The 20,657-nt window shown below is 34.6% G+C and overlaps 3 protein-coding genes and 1 long non-coding RNA gene across 8 annotated transcripts in view; 1 reads left to right on the top strand and 3 right to left on the bottom strand.

The window, feature by feature from the left end:
• The first annotated feature begins 1,673 nt into the window (after positions 1-1,673).
• LOC110415480 (uncharacterized) lies at positions 1,674-3,652 on the top strand. The gene is made up of 4 exons (XM_021427147.1): positions 1,674-1,993; positions 2,089-2,168; positions 2,261-3,317; positions 3,395-3,652. The coding sequence occupies exons 1-4, from the start codon at positions 1,907-1,909 to the stop codon at positions 3,485-3,487; spliced, it is 1,317 nt and encodes a 438-aa protein (XP_021282822.1). The 5' UTR covers positions 1,674-1,906; the 3' UTR covers positions 3,488-3,652.
• Positions 3,653-3,984: 332 nt separating this feature from the next.
• PEX12 (peroxin-12) lies at positions 3,985-9,772 on the bottom strand. Its single transcript, XM_021426051.2, has 10 exons — positions 9,258-9,772; positions 8,688-8,793; positions 7,671-7,819; positions 7,208-7,457; positions 6,716-6,825; positions 6,403-6,477; positions 6,193-6,279; positions 5,503-5,589; positions 4,991-5,128; positions 3,985-4,364 (listed from the first exon to the last, which is right to left on the bottom strand). The coding sequence occupies exons 1-10, from the start codon at positions 9,363-9,365 to the stop codon at positions 4,293-4,295; spliced, it is 1,182 nt and encodes a 393-aa protein (XP_021281726.1). The 5' UTR covers positions 9,366-9,772; the 3' UTR covers positions 3,985-4,292.
• Positions 9,773-9,912: 140 nt separating this feature from the next.
• LOC110414686 (Homeodomain-like superfamily protein) lies at positions 9,913-16,400 on the bottom strand. 5 transcript variants are annotated; one of them, XM_021426050.2, is made up of 11 exons: positions 15,994-16,400; positions 15,458-15,550; positions 14,263-14,340; positions 14,098-14,112; positions 13,486-13,983; positions 12,823-13,015; positions 12,641-12,717; positions 12,511-12,550; positions 12,241-12,298; positions 11,497-11,566; positions 9,913-11,068 (listed from the first exon to the last, which is right to left on the bottom strand). In XM_021426050.2, exons 5-11 carry the CDS (start codon positions 13,960-13,962, stop codon positions 10,706-10,708), a joined length of 1,278 nt encoding a protein of 425 aa, XP_021281725.1. In that variant the 5' UTR covers positions 13,963-13,983; positions 14,098-14,112; positions 14,263-14,340; positions 15,458-15,550; positions 15,994-16,400; the 3' UTR covers positions 9,913-10,705. The 5 variants fall into 5 exon arrangements, with proteins under 5 accessions (XP_021281725.1, XP_021281722.1, XP_021281724.1 ...); XM_021426047.1 differs by having other exon boundaries at positions 13,486-14,112; XM_021426049.2 differs by lacking the exon at positions 15,458-15,550.
• A 2,227-nt stretch (positions 16,401-18,627) lies between these two features.
• Positions 18,628-20,657, bottom strand: part of LOC110415465 (uncharacterized) — a 6,763-nt gene continuing 4,733 nt past the window's right edge. Inside the window, exons 2-3 of the long non-coding RNA XR_016351153.1 lie at positions 20,028-20,235; positions 18,628-18,937 (exon numbers count right to left, since the gene is read on the bottom strand). This is a non-coding gene — a long non-coding RNA (uncharacterized LOC110415465). The remainder of the gene's footprint in view (positions 18,938-20,027; positions 20,236-20,657) is intronic.

Genomic DNA, 20,657 nt, shown 5'->3' with positions numbered 1-20,657 from the left:
GTATCTTATAGTATTAGATTATAAATAAAATTAGGATTAATCTTACGTATACATCTCTTTACATAACATGCACAGTGAGAAGTTTTATCGGTATACAATTTAAGATTTCTCTTCCTCTTTTCTAACAAGTTTCATTGTCAGCCTGTTCCGTCTAAGATAGAAATGCAACAATGACACCAAACTGAGCAAACTAGGTCATTCTGGAGCAGGTGAGAATCTATTCTGCATGCCCAAAGAAACTGGTCCCACATCTCAAAGAGTGGCGGTCCCCCCAACAGCCTTACTTGTTTCATTATCAAACATGATCACAGCTCATTTGCAGTGGCCAAGGCCAATAAAGATATGGCTAGTGGCTTTGGCAATGTTGAAGACTGCAACCTTTTTGAGTTGAAGATAAAGAGGTTTGGTGAATTTACTAGTAAATTCAAGCTATAGGCAGTAGTTGACAAAACCATTTTTAAATAATACGATACTTACCCTTAATATCTCATCATTAAATTAAGAAACGTGGGTTATTATATAATAAGAAGGTATGGATTATGATTATCTTCAATGTTCACGTATTCATAGATAAGCTTCGATAAATTAATTGCACTGCTTCGTATTCAATTATTGCAATGAGCCTCGTTGATTTATAGAGAAGCAAAGGTGATGGTATTTAGATAATTCATTGCGTAACACTTTAGATTAGTTGTATATATATATATATAATCTAACTTCTTAAGGCTTAAGCTATGCAATCATGTGTAGTTGAAGTAATCTCGTTATCCTCTAACCAGAGCCGTTGATTATAATTGATCCCAAAAGGTCCAGTCGAAATATATGGCGGCCCACAAGAGTCGATAGGACTCCAGCAACCTCCGAGGTGGCCGGCCGTCAGTTGGGATTCACCTATATAAGTATATATTATCAAGGTGATATTTATGGGAAAAATATATATTTTTTAGTTAAGATATTATTTGTTTTTTTTTAAAAAAAAGATTGATAAGAAAATATTTCAATTAAAATTTCTAAATTTCAAATTATAACTGCTGTATGTACATCTTGAAATCTTTCACACCTCAAAATGGTAGCCCCTTTTTACTCTAAACCCTAACCCATAAATGCTAATCTAATGGAAAGTGGGGTAGAACCCAATTTTTGAGTGCAGGTTAGGCTTCCATTGGGGTGGCCATCACCTCTCTACATTAATCTACATATCAATTGACCCACCTAAATTAATTAAATCATTTAATTAATGAGGTTTATATTTCTTGCATTTTCACAACGGTTTAATTTTATAAATATATAAAAATAAACATTTAATTTTTTTTAAATAAACATTTTTAAAATTATGGATATTTATCTTTTAATATTTCTAACTTTTAAATTTGATTTACTCAATGAAGTGATAATATTTTATTCATCGATATTATATGAAATCAATTCAGTGACAATATATATACCATCAACCTAATGGGGTGCCACAAATCTAGTAATAATAACTCACCATATAATTTTGAATTCATGTATTATTTATAAAAATAGAATTTAATAATTATTATTTGTAATCGAAATTTATTACAAATTTAAAGAAGCGAAAAAAGCCCAGATCCTTTTGGTCCCCTCAACTTTAAAGCCCGAAGTATTAAAGAAGCTTTTCAGTTTTCAGTCCTTAAACTCAGTGCCACAAATCTGCCCTCACTTTCAATGAAGCCCTTACAAATTTTAAACAAAGCCCTCCCCACGCCAACGGTCATATTCTTTCATGTCTTACCTTCTTCAAATTCCTTCAACCACTTCTCTTTCTCCTTCATTTCTCTTTCAATCTCCATGAAGACTGTTATCTAGTCCTGGGGGTCCTTTTCTGTGGGTTGAAAAAGAAATATTTAAAGGAACTTTTATAATCAAGTCAATAAGGCTAATAATGGGTTGCTTTTTTGCTTGTTTTTCTGCTTCCAAGAATAAAAAACACCAGCATTTGGTGGATGGGACTTCCTCTAATGTTCATCAGGTTAGTTTTTTCTTCACTTTCCTGGCTTTATACTTCATGGGGTTCTCTTTCTTTTTTTGGGTATTTTATACTTTCTTGAAATTTGTTCCATGCAGAAAGGTGAAGCTATTGAAAATATTCAATCCACTAAGGAAGAAGATTTTAAGATACCCTTTGACCCTATTGCAGTGAAGAAGTAAGTTAGGGTGTAGCAAGCCTTGTGTATTTTTTTGCTTGTTTATGTTGCATGCGTGTGTTAATTTGCTTGTTTCATATCAATTTATGTAGAGAGAAGCTCGGGGAGCTGTTGAACTACAGTGGTAAAAAGAAGGTGACATTTGATTTGAATGTGAAGACTCGTGATGAGGAATTGCCTGCTGAGTCTTCTGACAAATTGTTGAAAAATCATGAGGATGAGGAAAGTGAGGAGAGTAAAGAAACGGCTAAAGGAAGCAGATCTCCTGTTTTTTATTTGAGTACTTCATATGAAGTTTGTAAGTCTCAAAATGATAGATATCAGAACAGTGCTGAAAGTGAGGATGAACTGGAAGATGTGGATTTAGAAGTTGGTGATTTAGCTGATGATAATGAGGATGGAAAGGCCGAAAATGAGCCACAATTGGTCATAGAAGAGTCATCTGAGTCACTATTTTCTTTGTCAATAGAGTCTAGGAAACAAGTTTGTGACGTTGAATCAGAAGAGAAGGAAGTTACAAGTCCAATGCCGGTTGATAAATCACCTATTGAGGAAGTCAAGCCAACTGGATTAAATCGAAATGGGAAAGATAAGGGTGCTCAGTACGTTCAATCAGTTTTGAATCCAGTGGAAAATCTTGCTCAGTGGAAAGAAGTCAAATCAAAAGCAGGCATGCCATTGAAGCAGCAAGAAAAGGAGAACATCACTCTAGAGCAAGAATATCATATACCAGTTAGTCCGGAGCCTAGTTTTAAGTTTGCAACTGTCAGTTCAAAACTCTGTTCCAAAGACAACAAGCCTGTAGGCCAAGAAACTGCTGTTGACACGAGTCTTTCCAGCTGGTTAGTGGAACCTGAAAACACACCGAATTCTGAGGCTAGTACTAATTCAGTTGGGAATTCAGCATCCAAGAAAACAAATTCACCAAGAAGTCATGAAGATAGACCTATTTTAGGTGCATTGACAATGGAAGAGCTCAAACAACATTGTGCATCTACATCCCCAAGAAAGCGCAGGAGCCAGAGTCCAGATGAAACTCCTATTATAGGGACTGTTGGGAGCTACTGGAGTCATACTGGCCAGACAATAAATTCTGATTCAAGCTCTCCTAGCAAAGGAACACCGAGAACAAGGAGCAGAAACATGCTGGTATAGGAAGTGAGCTTTCCTGGTATCCCTATGCATCTTACATATGTTGGAACTGATATATAATTTTGGTTGTGCAGGATGAGAGACTGAAGTGGAATGCAATACCATTTGAGGCGAGGTTGGAGAGAGCTTTGAATAGAGAGATGTATAGCATGTCTCTGCAATCGTGAGACGTTCTGGTAGATGTAATGTTCTCTTTTTTCCAGCATTCATATGAATGCTTTTGTTTGTTTATATGTTTGCCTGTTGCTTATTTCCGTTAGTGAACCTAACTGAACTTCTCTGTAAATGATTTCTTGTTAAAATAAAGTCCAATGGATCATGGCATTATTTTGATGGTAGTCAAAGCTGTTTACAGTTCTAACGTTGTTTGAATCATAGATTAGCACAAAAGCTGTGTTACTAATCGTTGATCATAATCAGATATCAATCCATAAGTTTCAAGTAGAGCAAGAGCTACTTGCATCCACAGGCACAGGGCGAAATGATAAATTCACAGGTACAGAAATGGCTTACAAGTTGGGGATATATACAACAATCAAATCAAACCAAGCCATCACATTTTGGGAAATAGTTTCATACAGTTTGCAAGTAGTCAAACCAAATGTTATTCCGATAGATAGAAACCACCGTCTAATAGGTTGCATCATGCATGGTAACTACAGAATTAGAATAATAAAACTATGACTTTTATACATGGAGTTTTCAATGTGTACAAATGGTGTTTCCATGGTGAATAATGACCATGGTTGGATATCAGTAGTTTCAAAATGATCTAAATGTTTCATAACAGAACTTTTGAAAACTCCAAAAATAACGGCAACAGAATAGCACAAAAACAAGAAATTCCCTGCATTATTTTGTGTGGTTGTCATGGCCTCGTTGCCCTTTGGCATCTTTGATTTAACAAAGATTTGACTGTTGAATACTTCCTATGAAATTAATTAATTTACACCCTAATACCCAGCAAGAATGTTACACATCATGAAAGAGCCGCCTTATCTGGTCAACATCTGCTGGCATTAATGTGACTGGGCAGCGCTTATACTGTGGCAATGAAATACAGCACAAATCAAATAAGTGCTTCAGGGAAAAAAAATCTACTCAAAATAGAATAAAACTAAAGATGAAGATCAACACCAACAATCTACAAGTATGCATACTTAGTTCTTTATCTTCTTCAGCTTATCCCAAATCGACTTTGTGAACTAGTAAAAACAACTAAAACTGTAAAATGTGCAAAATAAACCTTTAGATGTTCCATAGCAGTATATGGAAACCTTGGTTTAAGAGGTGGGTTTCCTTGAGTTTCCATAGAAGTTGGAACAGCAAGAAATTGCTTCTCATTACGAACTACATAAAGCATAGTTCTGTATTTGCTTAAAGAAGCTGAAGATAAAAGGTCGCTTAAGAAGATAATACCTCCTACTTTATTAGACTACTCTATTAATGCTTACTCCTTATTACTTCAAACGGAGTCTAGCGAAGTTTCACTTGAGAATGGATAGATGAAAGAAAATATGACAAATGGCCAATTTTATGATACAATTAAAGGTATGCTAATGGAATTCATACATTATATCAAGCCCTTTTGACAAGTTTCCCTACATACCATCAGATGCACATTGTGAAACGGTTCATTTGGTTCAAAAAATGGGGTTTGAAGGCCTTACCTGAGAAACATACTTGTGTATGCAAGCATAACAGAAGACAAATCCGGAAACAGTAACTACTGATGGATTTGCACGCTTCTGTGAGCACAATGGGCAGATTGTTCTATCAGGCGGCAAGGGGATTCCATCTTTGGCAACCTGCATAAATGATAAATCAAGTTTTTGGTTTTTTTGAGCAACATAGCAACAAAGGCTTGTCCTTTCTTATTTCTTCTATTTTCTGATTGATACTTGATAAATAGAAATTGCTGCCAAAATCCTCAGACAATCACATAGTTTATGACAAGGGATAAATGCAATAAAAAAAAAAAAACCAATGCCTTCACATCCTTGGTGACACATCCCAGATTTAATATCCATCAATACATACATTGAAACATATGTATATAAATCCTCATACATAATTCTCCATTTTACTAGGGGAAATATTATCCACCAAATACCGAGGACTGGTTCTATACGCGTGTGCATGCATGCCCATGTATGAGAGATAGAGAGAGGTGGGTCCTCACCTTTGGGGGTGGTGGAGGTGGAGGTGGGGGATACACAGTTGGAGCTGACATTCTCTCCTCAGCAGATTGATACCACCATTCCATCATCTATAATTATTTCACACAAACTAAGATAATCTATATTGAAAAGGAAATCACAGCTATTTCGATTACTGTTTCCCAAAAAACAGTCGATCATCAAATGAAAAGACATCAACTGGTTTCAAGAAACAAAGAATAGTCAGCACATGAATATTAAGTTTGGAGAGGAAGCCGACTTTAAGAAGTCTCAGATTTAATTGATATCCATCATAACCTCAGTGGTGCCTATCAAAACCTCAGTGATGCCATCCAGTCTTATTTCATTACTATTATAATTTTGGAGGGTTAGTTGAACCGAAGTCCAGGAAAGTGAAGGAAGGTTGAAGTACAACTGCAGAAGTATCTATAAAAAGTATCTATGAAAGAATGTTAGGAGTCCACCATGGTATTTACATAGTGGTAGAGCCCTGTGTTTTCGCTAAAAACTTGAGAAACTGATTGATTTACCATGGAAACTGATCGATTTAGTTTGGTTTGGTCCAGTAATAAAAGATTTTCCCTTTGAGAATGTAATATCTATAAATTTTTGCGTATTTGTGTTTTCTAGGTATATAGCATCCGTAAAACCACAAAGGACAGTAAATTTTATAACCAGTAAACTACACCCACTTTAAAGATGAATACTGCAGCAATTAAACCAGTTTGTGCATAGTCCAGCACTGCATATGCACATTTAAGCAATGTTCCTTGTACTGCCTGCAGAAATCATAAGTCTAATCAATATGCTAAACTTTTAACATAACGTGATTAGGTAAAGTTAGATAAACAACTTTGGTAAACAATCTTTATGGTCCTAATTAAAATATTTATTAAACATACCTTTAACCATGGAGGACCCCGAAGCCTCTCACGTTCACGACTTCGAATTTTGGAAATTCTAGAAGAAGTATCCATCTATCTTGACATCAAATACGTACACTGAGTATATGTGTGTATATATATTATATATAAGAACTGAATTCCAAACAAATAAATTACTATTGACATTTTTAAGTCTTCTGCTACCAACTGTCCATATGTGTGCCCATGAATAGGACATGGAAAAAGTATGAAATAAAGAAGAACTGCTACATGGAAATTAATATAATTAAAGATGGAGATATACAATAGAAATTATAGTTGAATATAATACCAATTCTTGCCCTGTTGCTCGACAAACATGAATCCCAAGTGCATGTAATCCAACAGAATAGAACCCAGTAGCGTCGAGCAGATATAAAAGCTGATAACTAAATGTTAGTCCTGCACCATCAAACTCAAGATTATAATTAAGCATGTTACCGATCATTCAAACAAAGCTTGCTTAAAACAGCTAATAAAAATAGCTCCTCCCAGAAAATATAACAAATATAAACATGCTTACACACAATCACAAAACCTACACTACTGCCATGGAGACTTATACTAGATAAGCTTGTAGAAACACGAAAGAGAATCGCATGGCCAGCTACCACCATTTAGCTATTAAATTATTAGCTGGTCGCCATAAACTATCATTGCTCACTCCTAACTTTGTCAATCACAAGTTCCACTTTAGGTTCTGGTAGACCATGAACCACGATTGGATTAATAAATTACCAGCATTCTTGCAAATAGGGATAAAAAATGATAAATCTGCACACACCTTCAGTGGTAGCATGAACCCATGGATAGCATGTGCCTATAATTTTCTGAATATTCTTTGCCAACCGTGTTCTCATTGATCCTTCTGTTTCTGTAGATGTTCTTGATGTGATAGAAGCCTCTCCTTCATCAAAATAGTCAACATCTTCAAATCTTCCATCATCAGGACCCCATAAACTTGCTTGAAGCCTGGCTTCCCTTTCTTTGTTATAAATTGAATGCAATTTTGACTTAAAGTACGGCAACACAACCTAGACAGATACATCAAAACCAGATGTTACTATTGCATCCAGAAGAGGTTGTTGGAGGGAAACTGGTAATAAGAGCATGGAAATGAGTTAAAATTATTAATACATGCAGTAATTCTCTCCAACAAAAACACAATCACTCTAATACAAGAGTTTTCGTAGATTAATTTGTTATAAGAATCTTAAAACATAAGAAATAAAGAAACAGAATTCTACCAAAAATACAACTGAAAGAACTCTTTGACGCCTTTCTAGACCAGAGTGTTGGATTCCATCACTAGACTTTGATCGGATGTCAGCCTGTTTTGTTCTTATTTTTGCTGCTCTCCTCCTCAAACCATATAGAGACTCAGAAAAAGAAGCATCTGTATAAATTGTATATTAGAAAAATGAGTCTCAAGAATGGAGTCAAAGATGCATCTTCAAACTGCAAATTATAAGAAAATTAAGAGTAAAATTTGCAACCAAACCGTGCAACCAACATGTAGTGGGCATTATTATAAGCTTCCAAAATAAGAAACTCATTAGCAAGATGTTATCCTCTAATAGCTAACAATGATACTTTTGCATATACATTAACTGAATGTACTGCCACTTCTTCCCACCAAGAAGCTGGTTGGTTCGGGCTAAAGGTTCATTAATGTTGATATAACCAAACAAGGAAAATTCATTTTACATATTATGATCAATAGATGGCGTGTGCCAGATCATGTAACTTGGCCTTCAAATTGAAAAGTTCCAGATTTCAAATTCTAACAATCAGAATGAACATCACCACAAGATTCCAAAAATGTCTCCTTATTTCTCCTATGCACCCACAACCTTGACATTCAACATCTCCATATAGAAGGGAATAAACTTCATTAGGTACAAGGAAGGGACAATTACATTGAGCAATTTTTAAGACATTCTCTACCATCATAGATTACGTTACATTTCACACAGGGAAGCAACAAAAACAGATTCATGGTTCACAGAGACACACACGAGAAGATAACTAATATTGCCATAGGTATGACAAAGGCAATGTTCAAAAACATAGAGTGAAATCAAAATGACTATTAAACTTTAAGAGAAGAAAACAAAGTCATTGGAAGTAAACTAAAATCAGATACATAAAACACTATGTAAAAAAGTGGCAATGAGGAAGCTCAAATATATGCGATGCAAAAATACCTTGAAAAGCAATTAAGTAGTAGTAGAAACCAAGCTAAAAAAATTAAAGAAGGAAACCTGTAGTTCGTAAGCTATGAGTCTCAAGAACCAACATCAGCAAAGCAAAGAATTCATCTTCATAGTCTAACACCTTATGAAGAAAAGGTCTTCTCAATGCCAATACCTATCAATTCACACATAAACCTTAAAACATTTAATCTCATGTACCTATAACAACACTAATTGCAGTCATGAAAAATCTTTTAGTTATTGTACCAAGTCAAAAACAGCAAAATAGTTCCATAGCAAGAAATACTTCGAATGGCAAAATAATCAATTTACGAACTTCCATTAAACAATAAGAAAAAAAAGAAGGTACTTTCAAGTGAAGCCATTTTCCTGGTACTTAACAAAAACAATCAATTTATTTATTCTAAAAATTTCAGAAAAAAAAAGAGTGAAAAAAAAAAAACCACAGAAACAAGCATATTTACAAAAAACCAAGAGTGACCCACTAATTGAAGAGGCAAAATCTATACAAAAACTGAGCAATTTTGAGAAGGGAAAACTATAATGCGTATCTCATGGATACACAAAAAAAATTGTTTGCCTTTTTTGGTATGTAAAGACAGATAGATGGAGGCTTACCCCAATTGAGTACGTGAGGGCTCCACGGAGACTAGCGGGGAGTTGCTGAGCAGCAGCCATTTCAAAGAAGGTGGGTCGAGCCCCTTGTCCTCCCACTTGAAACAACATCTTCTTTTTCTGCCGGCTGCTGATGCTTTCTCTTCTTGTAAAAATTTCCCGCTTTGATTTTTCTTGATTTGGAGTTCTACGCAGGTTCTTTTATGAATATAATTTTGGGTTTGTTTGAAGAAGATTAGTTTCTTCCTCTTTTGTTGCAGTTGTTTGCAGAGGACAAAGTTCTCGTGTTTCAAGGACTGGGTTAGCCGGTTAAAGGAGGTTAGTAGTTACTAGTGCCAGTTTCTGATTGTTGGAAAAAGGAAAATAAATGGAGGATAAGAACATTTGCCCTTTTGTTTTCTTAATTTTAATATATTGGGATTGATAACAACATTCAAGTAAGAACAGGAAAAATTCTTATATTTTGGTCCATCCCATTGACCTTTTGAGTATTTGTTTCCTTAACAGTTTCTAATTTCCACCAAGGACCAAATCTCTTGCACTTCATGCAAGTGATGTTGAATCTGTGGTGAATATTGCTGGGTTACAGCATATTCTTTAAAAAAAAAAAGAAGGATGAATTGAATCTGTATGTAATATTCCATAGAACTCCACGAGATTTACAAATCCAGCTTTCTGATTCATGACTAATGATTTCATGTACAAGGAAGTTAGCAAAGATTTAACATATACAAACATCCAAGTGAGAATTTAATCTCAACTTTGAAGGAGCATCACGGCTTTACAAACAGCATGTGTTGTTTCCAAATTAGTCATCACAAGGCTTTGCTGCATATAGGATTTTTCAATGCATTTGCAGTGGAACTGCCATTCCAGTGCCATTTCTCAATCCAAATGCGATGGCTTGGACAAACTCAACAAGTGAATTAACTGACAATTTCTCCTCACTGAGTTTGTTTTTTAACCTTCACGGGCTTTGATACTGGCCGTTCTCTGATGTGCACGGTGGGATCTGCAGTACTACATCTCAAATGAACAAATCCACTGCATGGAGCTTTCCCAAGTTTGTTTTTCTTGATATAACAGTAAAATACCAATGTAATCCTCATCACTTACAACATTAGTTAATTACAAAGCACAAGCATGTTGCACAAGCAAGAGAAAGCCAATTAGTCCTCTTGTAATTTCAGGTCTCAATGCAAATACTATAGATTAGGAAGGTCAAGAGGACTGATGGAAACAATCAGAAGCAGAGCCATGATTCTTTCCAAATGAAGAGTACATCACATCTAGTCACCTAAGGAGTATTCACATAAAGATCAATGTAAGAACTAATGTTTCAAAAACTCCTGGTTTCTGTCAGCATAATTATCTGTCTGACAACTTCTCCAGGAGCAATGCTATGCGGCCTATAGAAAGATTATTTATAAGATGCGAAGTCAACAATGCTGCTATTTCTCTGTTCTTGCTCGTTTTGAGAGTGGGGAGCCAGGCTCATTGTCATTTGCCTCTATATGGCCAGCAGGATTTGTTTCCAATGCCTTCTGCTTCCTGCTTACATCCTGGGAACTTTCGTCCTCAGTAGTGCTAGCATTTCTTCTATCAATTCCAGTTTTTGTGTGTACCTGCTCTAAGGCTTCTGATTTATCATTCGCACAAGATGGGTACGTTAAGCCTGGTAATGGAGTAGAAGCATCATCTAGGTCGAAGGAGGGGGCCCCACTCCTTTCATCCTCCATCTTTTTTTGTTTCTCAAACATCATCTGCAGATACCTCCCCTGTTCTTCAATTCGCAACTGCAAATTTCTCTGAATCTGGAGGAACAATGAACCGGGCATCAGAATATACATGTGCATTTACATATGTGCATGCAGCTGTGCTTTTGAAGCATGCATGGGTGTAAATTCCGGTCCACGAATAATAGGTAATGCTAACATCAACTTCATCACAAAGGGTAAACCAGGATTTCTTAAACCACAATCTAAACCATTTCTTCCCCATCACATGCTTCCCAGACCCAGATCCCAAATGGGTATGCTTGAAAATTTGAAGAGTTCAAGCAACAATGTTGACATCAACTAGGAGCTTATTCAAAAAACTCCAAACAATAACGTAGTGAACTTGAGAAAGAAGCTAAGATATAAGAAAAAGACATATCCATGTATTGTGTTCACCTGAGTGTATAGTCTGCAACTGCAAGTCAAACAAATTGAAGCTTATTGCTTAGCTACAAGTAGCATACCTCAAGTTGATCATGGAGCTGCTTCTGAACTTCCATCTGCAATCGCAATGCTTCAGTGATTCCCATACCCCTGTTATAAAAAATTTCAAGTCCAAAATCAGTTTATTTATTCAGGATTTTGACACAGTAATGAAATAACTCTAGTAGCTATAGTTGGATTGAGCGACCATAAAGACATCTAATTTTGGAAATTAGCCCTTGACAGTAGGATAACATATAGGGAATATAGTCTAGCTTCCTAGAATCCAGGGATGCATGAATATCAACACTTGCAATACGCGATTTGTTACACAGAATAGGAAGCAGATAGCCTGATGTGCAAAATGTAGATTTCATTGATCAAGACTGGATTTCCTTCAAGAAAAACTTATGATTTATATTGAGGCAGAACTTGAAAAACAGTAAGCTACACCATAGATATTCTCCAACCTTTTTCCAAGTAGTGCCAAATCTCACAGTGCTAAAATTATCTTTTCCAATTCTACTTAGACTTCTATTCTGAACGTCATATGTTGCAAAACTGAAAAGAGCCAACCAACCCACCAATCAAAAGGTTGATGGGTCAAATTTAGCTTTTAATAATAACACTCCATGAGATTAGAACAGCATATTCCAAGACTCAAATTTTCTAATTGTTGCTTAAAGTGAAAGACAGATAAATAACACTTCCCTAGAACAAAATTGACAAGCAAACGGGGTAGAAAAACTCTATTTCAAGATACCAAAAAAGAAAAAGTTACTTACGCCTTCAAGTCTAAGGATTTCATTTCTCCAATTGAAGTCATTTTGTTCTCCAGCGTTCCTGCAATGAGAAGAAAACAATACATTTTAACCAATTGTCTTACTGCGTTGAGTTCTTATAAGGGTATGCGCTACTGCTTGCACATTGGAAATGGAAAGAGATAAAAGGAAACAACAGAATGGTATCCTATGCGGACAATTACAAGACAATAAAAAATCACGGGCTTTAAGATGCCAGAAAATTTCTAGTCGAAAGTGTTCAAGTTGTCTTACCTTCTGATGATTCTGGCTTGTATCTGGCAGTTCTATATTTCTGGATTTAGAACAGGAAAATATTCCAGTAAATTTTTAAGATTCTTTGAGAAAGTTGTTAAAAGGATAAATAAGAACATTACATACAGACCTGCAAATGACTTTTAACATGATAGATTGTCAAGCCTTCAACTTTCATGAGATTTAAGATGCCTTTTGGAGTAGCTCCTATAAGTTTAAATTATTATCCAAAATTAGCAAATGATTTACATAAATAATTTCCTAAATGCTAATGAGATGAAAATATACAACATGAATAGGAGGACTACTCACGTTCACTGCCACCCAGTAGATTAACAGCTTCCACAAAAGCCTCATGAAGCTCTGGTGTCCAACGCATACGGGGCTTTGTTGGAGGAGCGGTGGACAATGGGTAAGCATCACTAGAAAATTCTCCATGTGGTGCAGGTTGATTCTGCTGAAACTGAGGCTGTTGCTTTGAGATATCACCAGAAGAATTCAGAACCTGATACATTTTTTAGTTTTCTCAAAACCAAAAGCAATGAAAAACACAAAATAAAGTACATAGGTCACTGAATTAATTATTTTGATAGTCTAATATGAAATAATATCAAACAAAGCTTCTGATGCCACATCAATAACTTGGCTAGATAGAACTTATCCTCTTTGGAAGCCAAAGGCTAACATAATGGGGTTTTCATACACAAACAAGTCTTTTTGCTCCAAGGCAAAATGTCCTTGGTATCAAATTAGAAAATCGTATAAAAATTCATCAGTCTAGTTGATTTTTGGTAGTTAACTGTTCTGGAGAGAATCATATGTTATATAGTTTCTCAAGTTGAAAAGTTTCAACAGTAACAAATTAAATCGAAGTTATAGCAGCAGTGGCAAAATTATATTACCTCAAGAATGAACCTCAAAAGTTGCTTAAGATGTTTCTGCAGCAACCCTATCTAATAAAATATAGGAACATACCTTCAGTTTGGGATCTGAGGCATTGGTATCATCCAGAAACTCCTTCCAGTCTGTGTCCAGAGCATCATCAACAGAGATCAACTGATCTGCCCACTCTTGCCAATCAGTTCTCTTACTGTGGTCCTCAGATGCCATGACACCAGTGCCACTTTCCAACAGCCCATTTGGAACACGAACATTTTCAGGCAGATCAAGAAAGTCTTGAAGCCGATCTATACACCAAGAAACGTCCTTCTTTTCCTGTGGATGATTAAACAAAGCTGTGGACTGATCTGAATACAAAGAATCGATTGATGGCAAAGATGCTGCATCCCTTGAAGGCTGACAAATAAATGCAGGACTTTGAGAATGTCGATCATGTGCTAGCGCTGAGGCAAACATATCATTGTTGGCTATGGAAGGGGATGAAAACGAATTCCCAAGGGTTCTGTTGCAGGGAGCTAATGAAGATTCTTGAGGAGATACAGAGTTCTTCATCACTTTCCTCCCTGAGGAAACCTGAAAAGAATCAGGCAATTTGGGATATTTCTCTTTGAAAGGAGTAGGAAGAGCTGGAAAAGATGAGGACATAGCAGCAGAGATCTGAGTCCCTGATTCTTAGCTGTTTCGTACCTAAATATCAACAACCTGAATAAACAGCAAGATGCTTGTTAATTCATATATCAAGAAACTCATTCACTGACTCTAAACTTGCGTTGTGGGTATATTCTTCAAATAAATTGTTGGCTATAATTTAAAGGAAGGAAAAATGAATGAGACTTCTCCTTAAGCTAATACCTTTCTAAGTGCTTTGAGCTTTATTTTTGACTCCTTATGCATTCAATTCACCAGCCAAGAAGTGGTGAGATTGGTATTCTAAAAGAAGAAAGTCCAAAGAACTGCAATTAGACAGAGAAGAAGACAGTAGAGCCAGAACATCACCAGAAATTTAACAGACTCGGCATGTGATTGACATGTAAACCATGTTAACATGGAAAATTTGTCCATATGATATTTATTTCATACAATTTCCTACAGATTTTACATTCCTAGTTCACGAGAGACAAGTATTCCCTTGATAACATAGGAAGCGGGACAAACACATGACTCTATATATTTGTCTGACAAAACTAAAAAAAAAAGTATAACCATTTTTGTCTGCTGATCATGATCCATGAACTACAAATAATGATGACATGACCATTACAAAATGATATCTATTACTTAAAAAATAGATGAGTAAAAGCATCGTGTAAGTATCACAGTAGTTTCACTTCCCCCTAACCCAAAAAGAAACCATCACATTGGTTTTTCATCAAAATTGGAATCTTTTTGGTATATACAACCACTCCATTAATTCCATACCAATCAGTCAAAGCCACAAAAGGAAACCATATAGGGAGGAAGGCAGGGAAGAAATAAAATCTATTTTACTTTTGTCATAAATAAAAAAAAAATAAAGAACCAACAAGAAAACAACTGAAGCGATTTTGACCTAAAGAGTCCCAATATCTGGTCCAACGGGTTGATATCTCTAAATATGGAAGCAAAATCACCATAAACAAGAAAGGTTTTTGAAAAAATGGAAAGTGCAGAAGTATTAGCAGAATAAGGATCAAACACAATCCATAGTCCGGCTAAATTCATTTCATGTTCATGACCAAAGAAAAATCACATAACAAGAGTCACAATTTCTGCGGAAGTATTAGCAGGATGCGGATCAACCAGAAGCCAGCGTCCAGCTAAATCCATTTCATGTTCATGTCCAAAGAAAAAGAAAGGAGTCACAATTTCTAGACCAGCAAGTAGATATCTCTAAAAATGGAAGCAGAATCACCGGGAACAAGCAAAGAAATTGATTTTTGACAGTTAAAAGAATGCAGAAGCATTAGCAAATCAACCAAAACCAAATGCCCATTTAAATCCATTTGAACTTCAAGTCAAACAAAAATCACATAAAAATCTATTCACTGTAAGAAGGAAAAAAAATTACCAAGTCTATGAAAGTCACAATCAGGAAGACTATTTATTTGCAGCAAACTAAGCTGGAACATGAGATCAATGACCACTAGAATCATTTAGCACTCTGCAAAGTTTAAAAAGGTAAAAACAAGATAACCGCAAGTAAAATCACATGAAATTTCCACCTTTTACTTATCCAAAACATAATTACACAAACAAGGTGACCACTTTCCCCACCATCCCATATCAAAATTCTAATCAATAAAATTCCTATACAAAACCTCAAAAAACAGATAACCAATAACACAAAGCTTCCCAATAACCAAACCAGACCAACTCAACAACAAAAAAAAAAGCCAACAAATCAGCCTATTATTAATCAAAAAGAGAAACGACCCATTTCATAGCTAACCACAACTAACTAAAAAACAATCAAAATTCAACAAAAGAAGCTTTTTTAGGAATTGGGTATCAAAGGTGAATCTAAATTATGGTCAATATATATTAAAGTAAAACTTTTTTAAAAAAAATTTAAACATATCCGAAAAAGGTATCAAAGAATCTTACTTGGAATGGTGTTGAAATCGAGAATGAATAAACCCCTGAGAAGTTGGTGATTGGATAGAAAAGCTGATGTTTTGCAGACGAAAATACCAGAGTACCAAAACAGAGAAGAAAACAGCACAGGAATGAAATATTCCTTCTTGATTAACACACGTGGTTGTCTTCTCGGTTTCAATAAAAGACACGAATTCTATTACAAGTCGGAAACGTACTCGTCTTTCTTTGTCTACCCTTACGGTTTCTCGTTTTCACAGATAATCCCTTATAATAATTCTTTTGACAATTCAAACCATGTAATTTCCTTCCAATTGCTGTGTTAATTTCAACCCATATATCTTATAATCTCATTAGGTTAAATTCTAATCTTTATATAACAGCATAAGAATGAAATTATTAGGTTTTATTTGTAAGAACGCTAAAATTATAAGAGGTATAATCAAAGTAGAGTTCATCATGTTTTACTTTTGGAAAAGATAAAAAAAATTATATTTAAGTATTTAATTTATTAATTAATGAATAATTTTTATTTAAAAGTAAAATTTGAATTTTTTTTCTTTCATTTATATAAAAAAATATATAAGAAAATGTTGATGGAGGGTGATGATGTGAGGGGGGGAATTTGGCTTGGTGGGTTGGGACTGTGGGTGACTACGAAAGGCTGCTAAAGAAAGAATGAATAGTCGGGAACCTTATATTAGTGGTTGCCTTTTGTTATGGGATACTCTTTTCTTGGTCAACTCGTTACCGCTTGCCAAAGCAGTTTTAACAATTGCTATAACTATCACACTTCGCATGGAAAGCAAACTTGGCCCACTTGGAATTTTTCATCGTACTTGACGTCAACTTGGCAAACTTGACAATAAATTTTTAGGGAAGTCGTGCTTAATTATATTTTTTAAATTTAAATTTATTAATTAAAAATTATATATTAAAAAAATTTATTTCTTTAAGATTGAGTATTGGATATTTTGATTCACATTACTTTTGTTCATGAGTTGAAGTATTAAGACTTGATGGCTAAGTGTAAGAGCGTACGATTTGTATCTTTTTTTTTTAAGAATTTGTTAATTGTTTTCAACTTACTTATACTTTAATCAAACTTGAAAAAAAAAATTCATGCATTCAACATCAAATATTCTTATTTTATTTCTATTTAAACTTATAATACTATATGTAAAACTATAATGCATAAAATATAAATAGTTAAATACGATATGCAAGATTAATAATTTCCTCTTATATAATTAAGATTATTTGAAAACTATATATTCAAGATAATTTTCTTTTAACTAAATATAAAAGGTAAAACATATAAAAAGATATATTCAAGATAATTTTTTCTTACATAATCAGGATTAATTAAAAAAATGATACATTGATAAAATTTTAAGCAAACACTATAACTTATATTTGTGAATTATATAATAATTTATTAATTTCTAAAGATTCAAATCATGAAAAATAAAATTCACCTAATAAAAAAAAATAAACATGACAAGTAGAAGATGGAACTCACATATGACATAACAAAAAAAAAAAGAATATGGTTGATGGTTTATATAAATATGAAGAAGCAAAAATATAGAAATTTAGAATATATAAGTAAATAGTATGACAAATATAAATTCAAAAAAAAAAATTAAAATTGTGTGAAACATGTGGGATATTTTTTGTTATTTTTATTTGTATTAATTATTAAATAAAAAATTATTGAGGGAGCCATTAAGAGAATACATTAAATATGAAAAAAGTTTAAAAATTTTGAGTGTCCATCCGCCCTGATTACCCTTCTATTGTTTTCGGTAATAACCAAAAAAAAAAAAAGTATAGATGGGTAAGACTGAAGCTTTTATGAATTGTTTACTTTCTCATCAAATGGCTACTTTGAGAAGGAAAGGATCTCATGCTGATCATCGGATCCTAGCCAGGGGAAAGTTAAGATTCATGGTATCTCTTGTCTTCAATTTGCAGATATGATTTAATGGATTAAGCAGTTTTGGAGAAAGGCAATGTCTTTTTTTGTTTTCTTTTGCTATATAGATTTCTTAACAGTTTTATTTTTAATCATGGTCACAACCAGTATCATAAATGTCAATGCTTACCTAGTTTGTTCCATGTGAAACTTGTTCTAAAGGTGGCTAGTTATGCTTATCTTTGTTTATTGATATAGTCCCCTTGATAGTAAAGCTGACAACATGACCTTTCAAGATGTTCCAGTTAAGATTTAGATCAGTTCGATTAATCTATTGTTCATTGTCGACCTACTTATGTTAGTTACTAGGAGATGCATTCCAGCAAAGATGGAGAATTTATTCAGCAAAAATGCTTGCATAGTGCCTTATAAGCTTTCATTGAGGGAGTTATGATTTAAAGTAGATTCTCTAAGAACTTATTTGGAGTCTGAACTTGATGTCTTTATGGCTTGCTTTAACTATTATGGTTTCTTTTATTATTACTGGAGGGTCTTGTGGCTACACTTTTAGAGAATAGGACCCTTTACAATGTATCTAGCTCTGTTACTCTTTGGTGCACAAAGGATTCGACTTCTCTACTGAGAAGAAGGAGAAAGGAGTTTCAATTGCTATTATCAAACAATATTTTCCTTCCAAGTACGCAACAAACAATATACATGCACTTTCCTTCAAGTGATAACAGTTTCCTTGATAAAATATATATGCTTCATCTAGCAAATCAAATACAGAACTAATTTTTCCTAATCACTCTGCTGCTCTTCAATTCATTTCTTCATTGCTGGATTTTCTTCGTCGCTTTGCTGCTCTTCTGTGGACATTTCACTCTCAGGCTGGGTAGAGATGTTCTCAAAGTTTAATACCAAATTTGAGGTTGATTCATCTGTGGACACTTCACTCTCAGCTTGGATAGAGGTGTTCTCAGAGTCTAACACCAAATTTGAGGATGGCTCTTCTGCTGGTGCTATTTCTTCCACCTGATAAAGCATGAATTTACTGTCAGACTTGATTAATTTTATTGTTGTACTTTTCTAAGAAAAGAAATCAGAGTTTAGTGACTATACTCACCTAAAGCATATGTTTATTCAAAAACTAAAATGTATGGTAGTCTAGATATTACATGCAAGTTTTTATTTGTTTATGAAACAGACAAATTATATATAGGAGATCATGGGCTAAACATCCCATATTAAGGAGCGCGCATTTGATGTGAGCGACAAATAATCTCTGATATTTTTCATAAAAGTAAACATGATCTTTTAGATGTCTTTTTTCTTTGCAAACATCATAAAAATAGTTTCTGAATCATCTTTTACGAAACAATCTCTAAGAGTGAAAGGGTGATATGACATTTAGATTTAATGAAATGTGGGATAGGGACACATTCCAAATGAAAATTGATTTGGCACAACACCCATCGATAGAAAGGCACACCAATACAAAGCTTATAACATTTCTAACATTGGAAATGCAGACCTCGTTTAGAGAATTCGTCCAACAGTGTGAAGAGATTTTGGCATTCGGTTCCAAAATAGAAAAGAGGATGCGGGTGAGACTTGGATTCTAGGGGTCGCCGCAAGGAATTGGCACATAAAAAATGGAGGCTGATGTGTCTACATTGCTGAAAATTATAGACGATGGAATCAGTACGGGTTGGACCAGGGCAGGCAAGACAGAATACGTCAAAGAAGTGATTATAAATTGGGTGCAAGGGTTGTTCCGGATGAAATGGGAGTGCCATCTCCCATGGAAATGGAAATCCAAGACAGGATTCATGAAGAGCATAACCACAACGAAAGCATCTATAACTTATCCCTGAAAGTGGTAAGAAGCAAATAGTGCACCAATCGCCTTTAAAGACTAGGCTAAAATTGGCGAAGGAAAGCTCGTGATCTTGATGGAAAAGGCACAACTTTGTCTTTGACTCTCTGGCCATCTCTTTTAGCCTTTGAACCTTAAGCTCTTTTAAAATAAAACATTTCAAATCCAGCTTGAAACCGCACAAATAGCAGACGTAGCCAAACCCAGCTGACATATCTCTGCATTCACCACAATAAAAATCCTTACCGTCATAGAGATGGAGAGGATGGTCGGGGTGAAGAGGATGAAACACTTCATAGGACAATTTGGCGCATTGATTGTGCAAGTAGTATTTGCAACGTTCACAGCCATAGGCTTGCCCACAAACCTCCAAATTGCAAGCCTTGCAGAGAACATCTTCAATTATCTCATAGTGGCTTAGGGGATGTCCATGAGTAAAATGTTCAATTTGCCTCTGAAAACAATAAAGAAAGGATAAAGTGAACATAATTATTTTCATTTTCAATACCGCTAAGTAATAACTTTTGTAATTAAGTATTCACAAATGGCAGGAAAAAGTAATAAAAATAAGAGAAAAATGACTAAATGGAAGGACTGTTAAAAATTATGAGTAGCCATGATTCATGTCTTATTTTGTTTAAGCATTATATATTACTTTGTCAGCCAAACTTACGCAATTGTGCTATTTAAAGGAAAAGTTATTGTGCTTAGAAAATGTTAAGGTGAACCAAAAAATAATAATAACAAAATTCAGATCTTAACATGGGTTATTTTGTTAAATCATTTTATAATAAGGAAACAAAAATTGAGGAAATTTAGAGAATAAGGGAGTGGACTTTGCCACCTGATAAAGAATCTTATCATTTTTGTTTTCAG

The sequence above is a fragment of the Theobroma umbraticum genome, unplaced genomic scaffold (genome assembly GCF_002168275.2).
Source record: "Theobroma umbraticum cultivar Fairchild unplaced genomic scaffold, ASM216827v3 scaffold_147.0, whole genome shotgun sequence".
NCBI classification, from domain to species: Eukaryota; Viridiplantae; Streptophyta; class Magnoliopsida; order Malvales; family Malvaceae; genus Theobroma; species Theobroma umbraticum.
Note: the sequence above shows the minus strand (reverse complement) of the source record. Positions and strands in the feature narration are given on the sequence as shown.

Bases quoted from the DNA above. Each gene is read 5' to 3' on its own strand.
- LOC110415480 (XM_021427147.1), top strand. From the start codon at position 1,907: ATGGGTTGCTTTTTTGCTTGTTTTTCTGCTTCCAAGAATAAAAAACAC. The intron at 2,169-2,260 runs GTAAGTTAGGGT...CAATTTATGTAG, and splicing joins GACCCTATTGCAGTGAAGAA to AGAGAAGCTCGGGGAGCTGT. The intron at 3,318-3,394 runs GTATAGGAAGTG...TTGGTTGTGCAG, and splicing joins CAAGGAGCAGAAACATGCTG to GATGAGAGACTGAAGTGGAA.
- LOC110414686 (XM_021426047.1), bottom strand. From the start codon at position 14,055: ATGTCCTCATCTTTTCCAGCTCTTCCTACTCCTTTCAAAGAGAAATAT. The intron at 12,551-12,640 runs GTCTGTATGTAA...TTCTAAATCCAG, and splicing joins ATGTTAAAAGTCATTTGCAG to AAATATAGAACTGCCAGATA. The intron at 12,299-12,510 runs GTAAGACAACTT...TTCTCATTGCAG, and splicing joins CAAGCCAGAATCATCAGAAG to GAACGCTGGAGAACAAAATG.
- PEX12 (XM_021426051.2), bottom strand. From the start codon at position 9,365: ATGTTGTTTCAAGTGGGAGGACAAGGGGCTCGACCCACCTTCTTTGAA. The intron at 8,794-9,257 runs GTAAGCCTCCAT...GTGAATTGATAG, and splicing joins CCCTCACGTACTCAATTGGG to GTATTGGCATTGAGAAGACC. The intron at 5,129-5,502 runs GTGAGGACCCAC...TCATTTATGCAG, and splicing joins CACCTCCACCACCCCCAAAG to GTTGCCAAAGATGGAATCCC.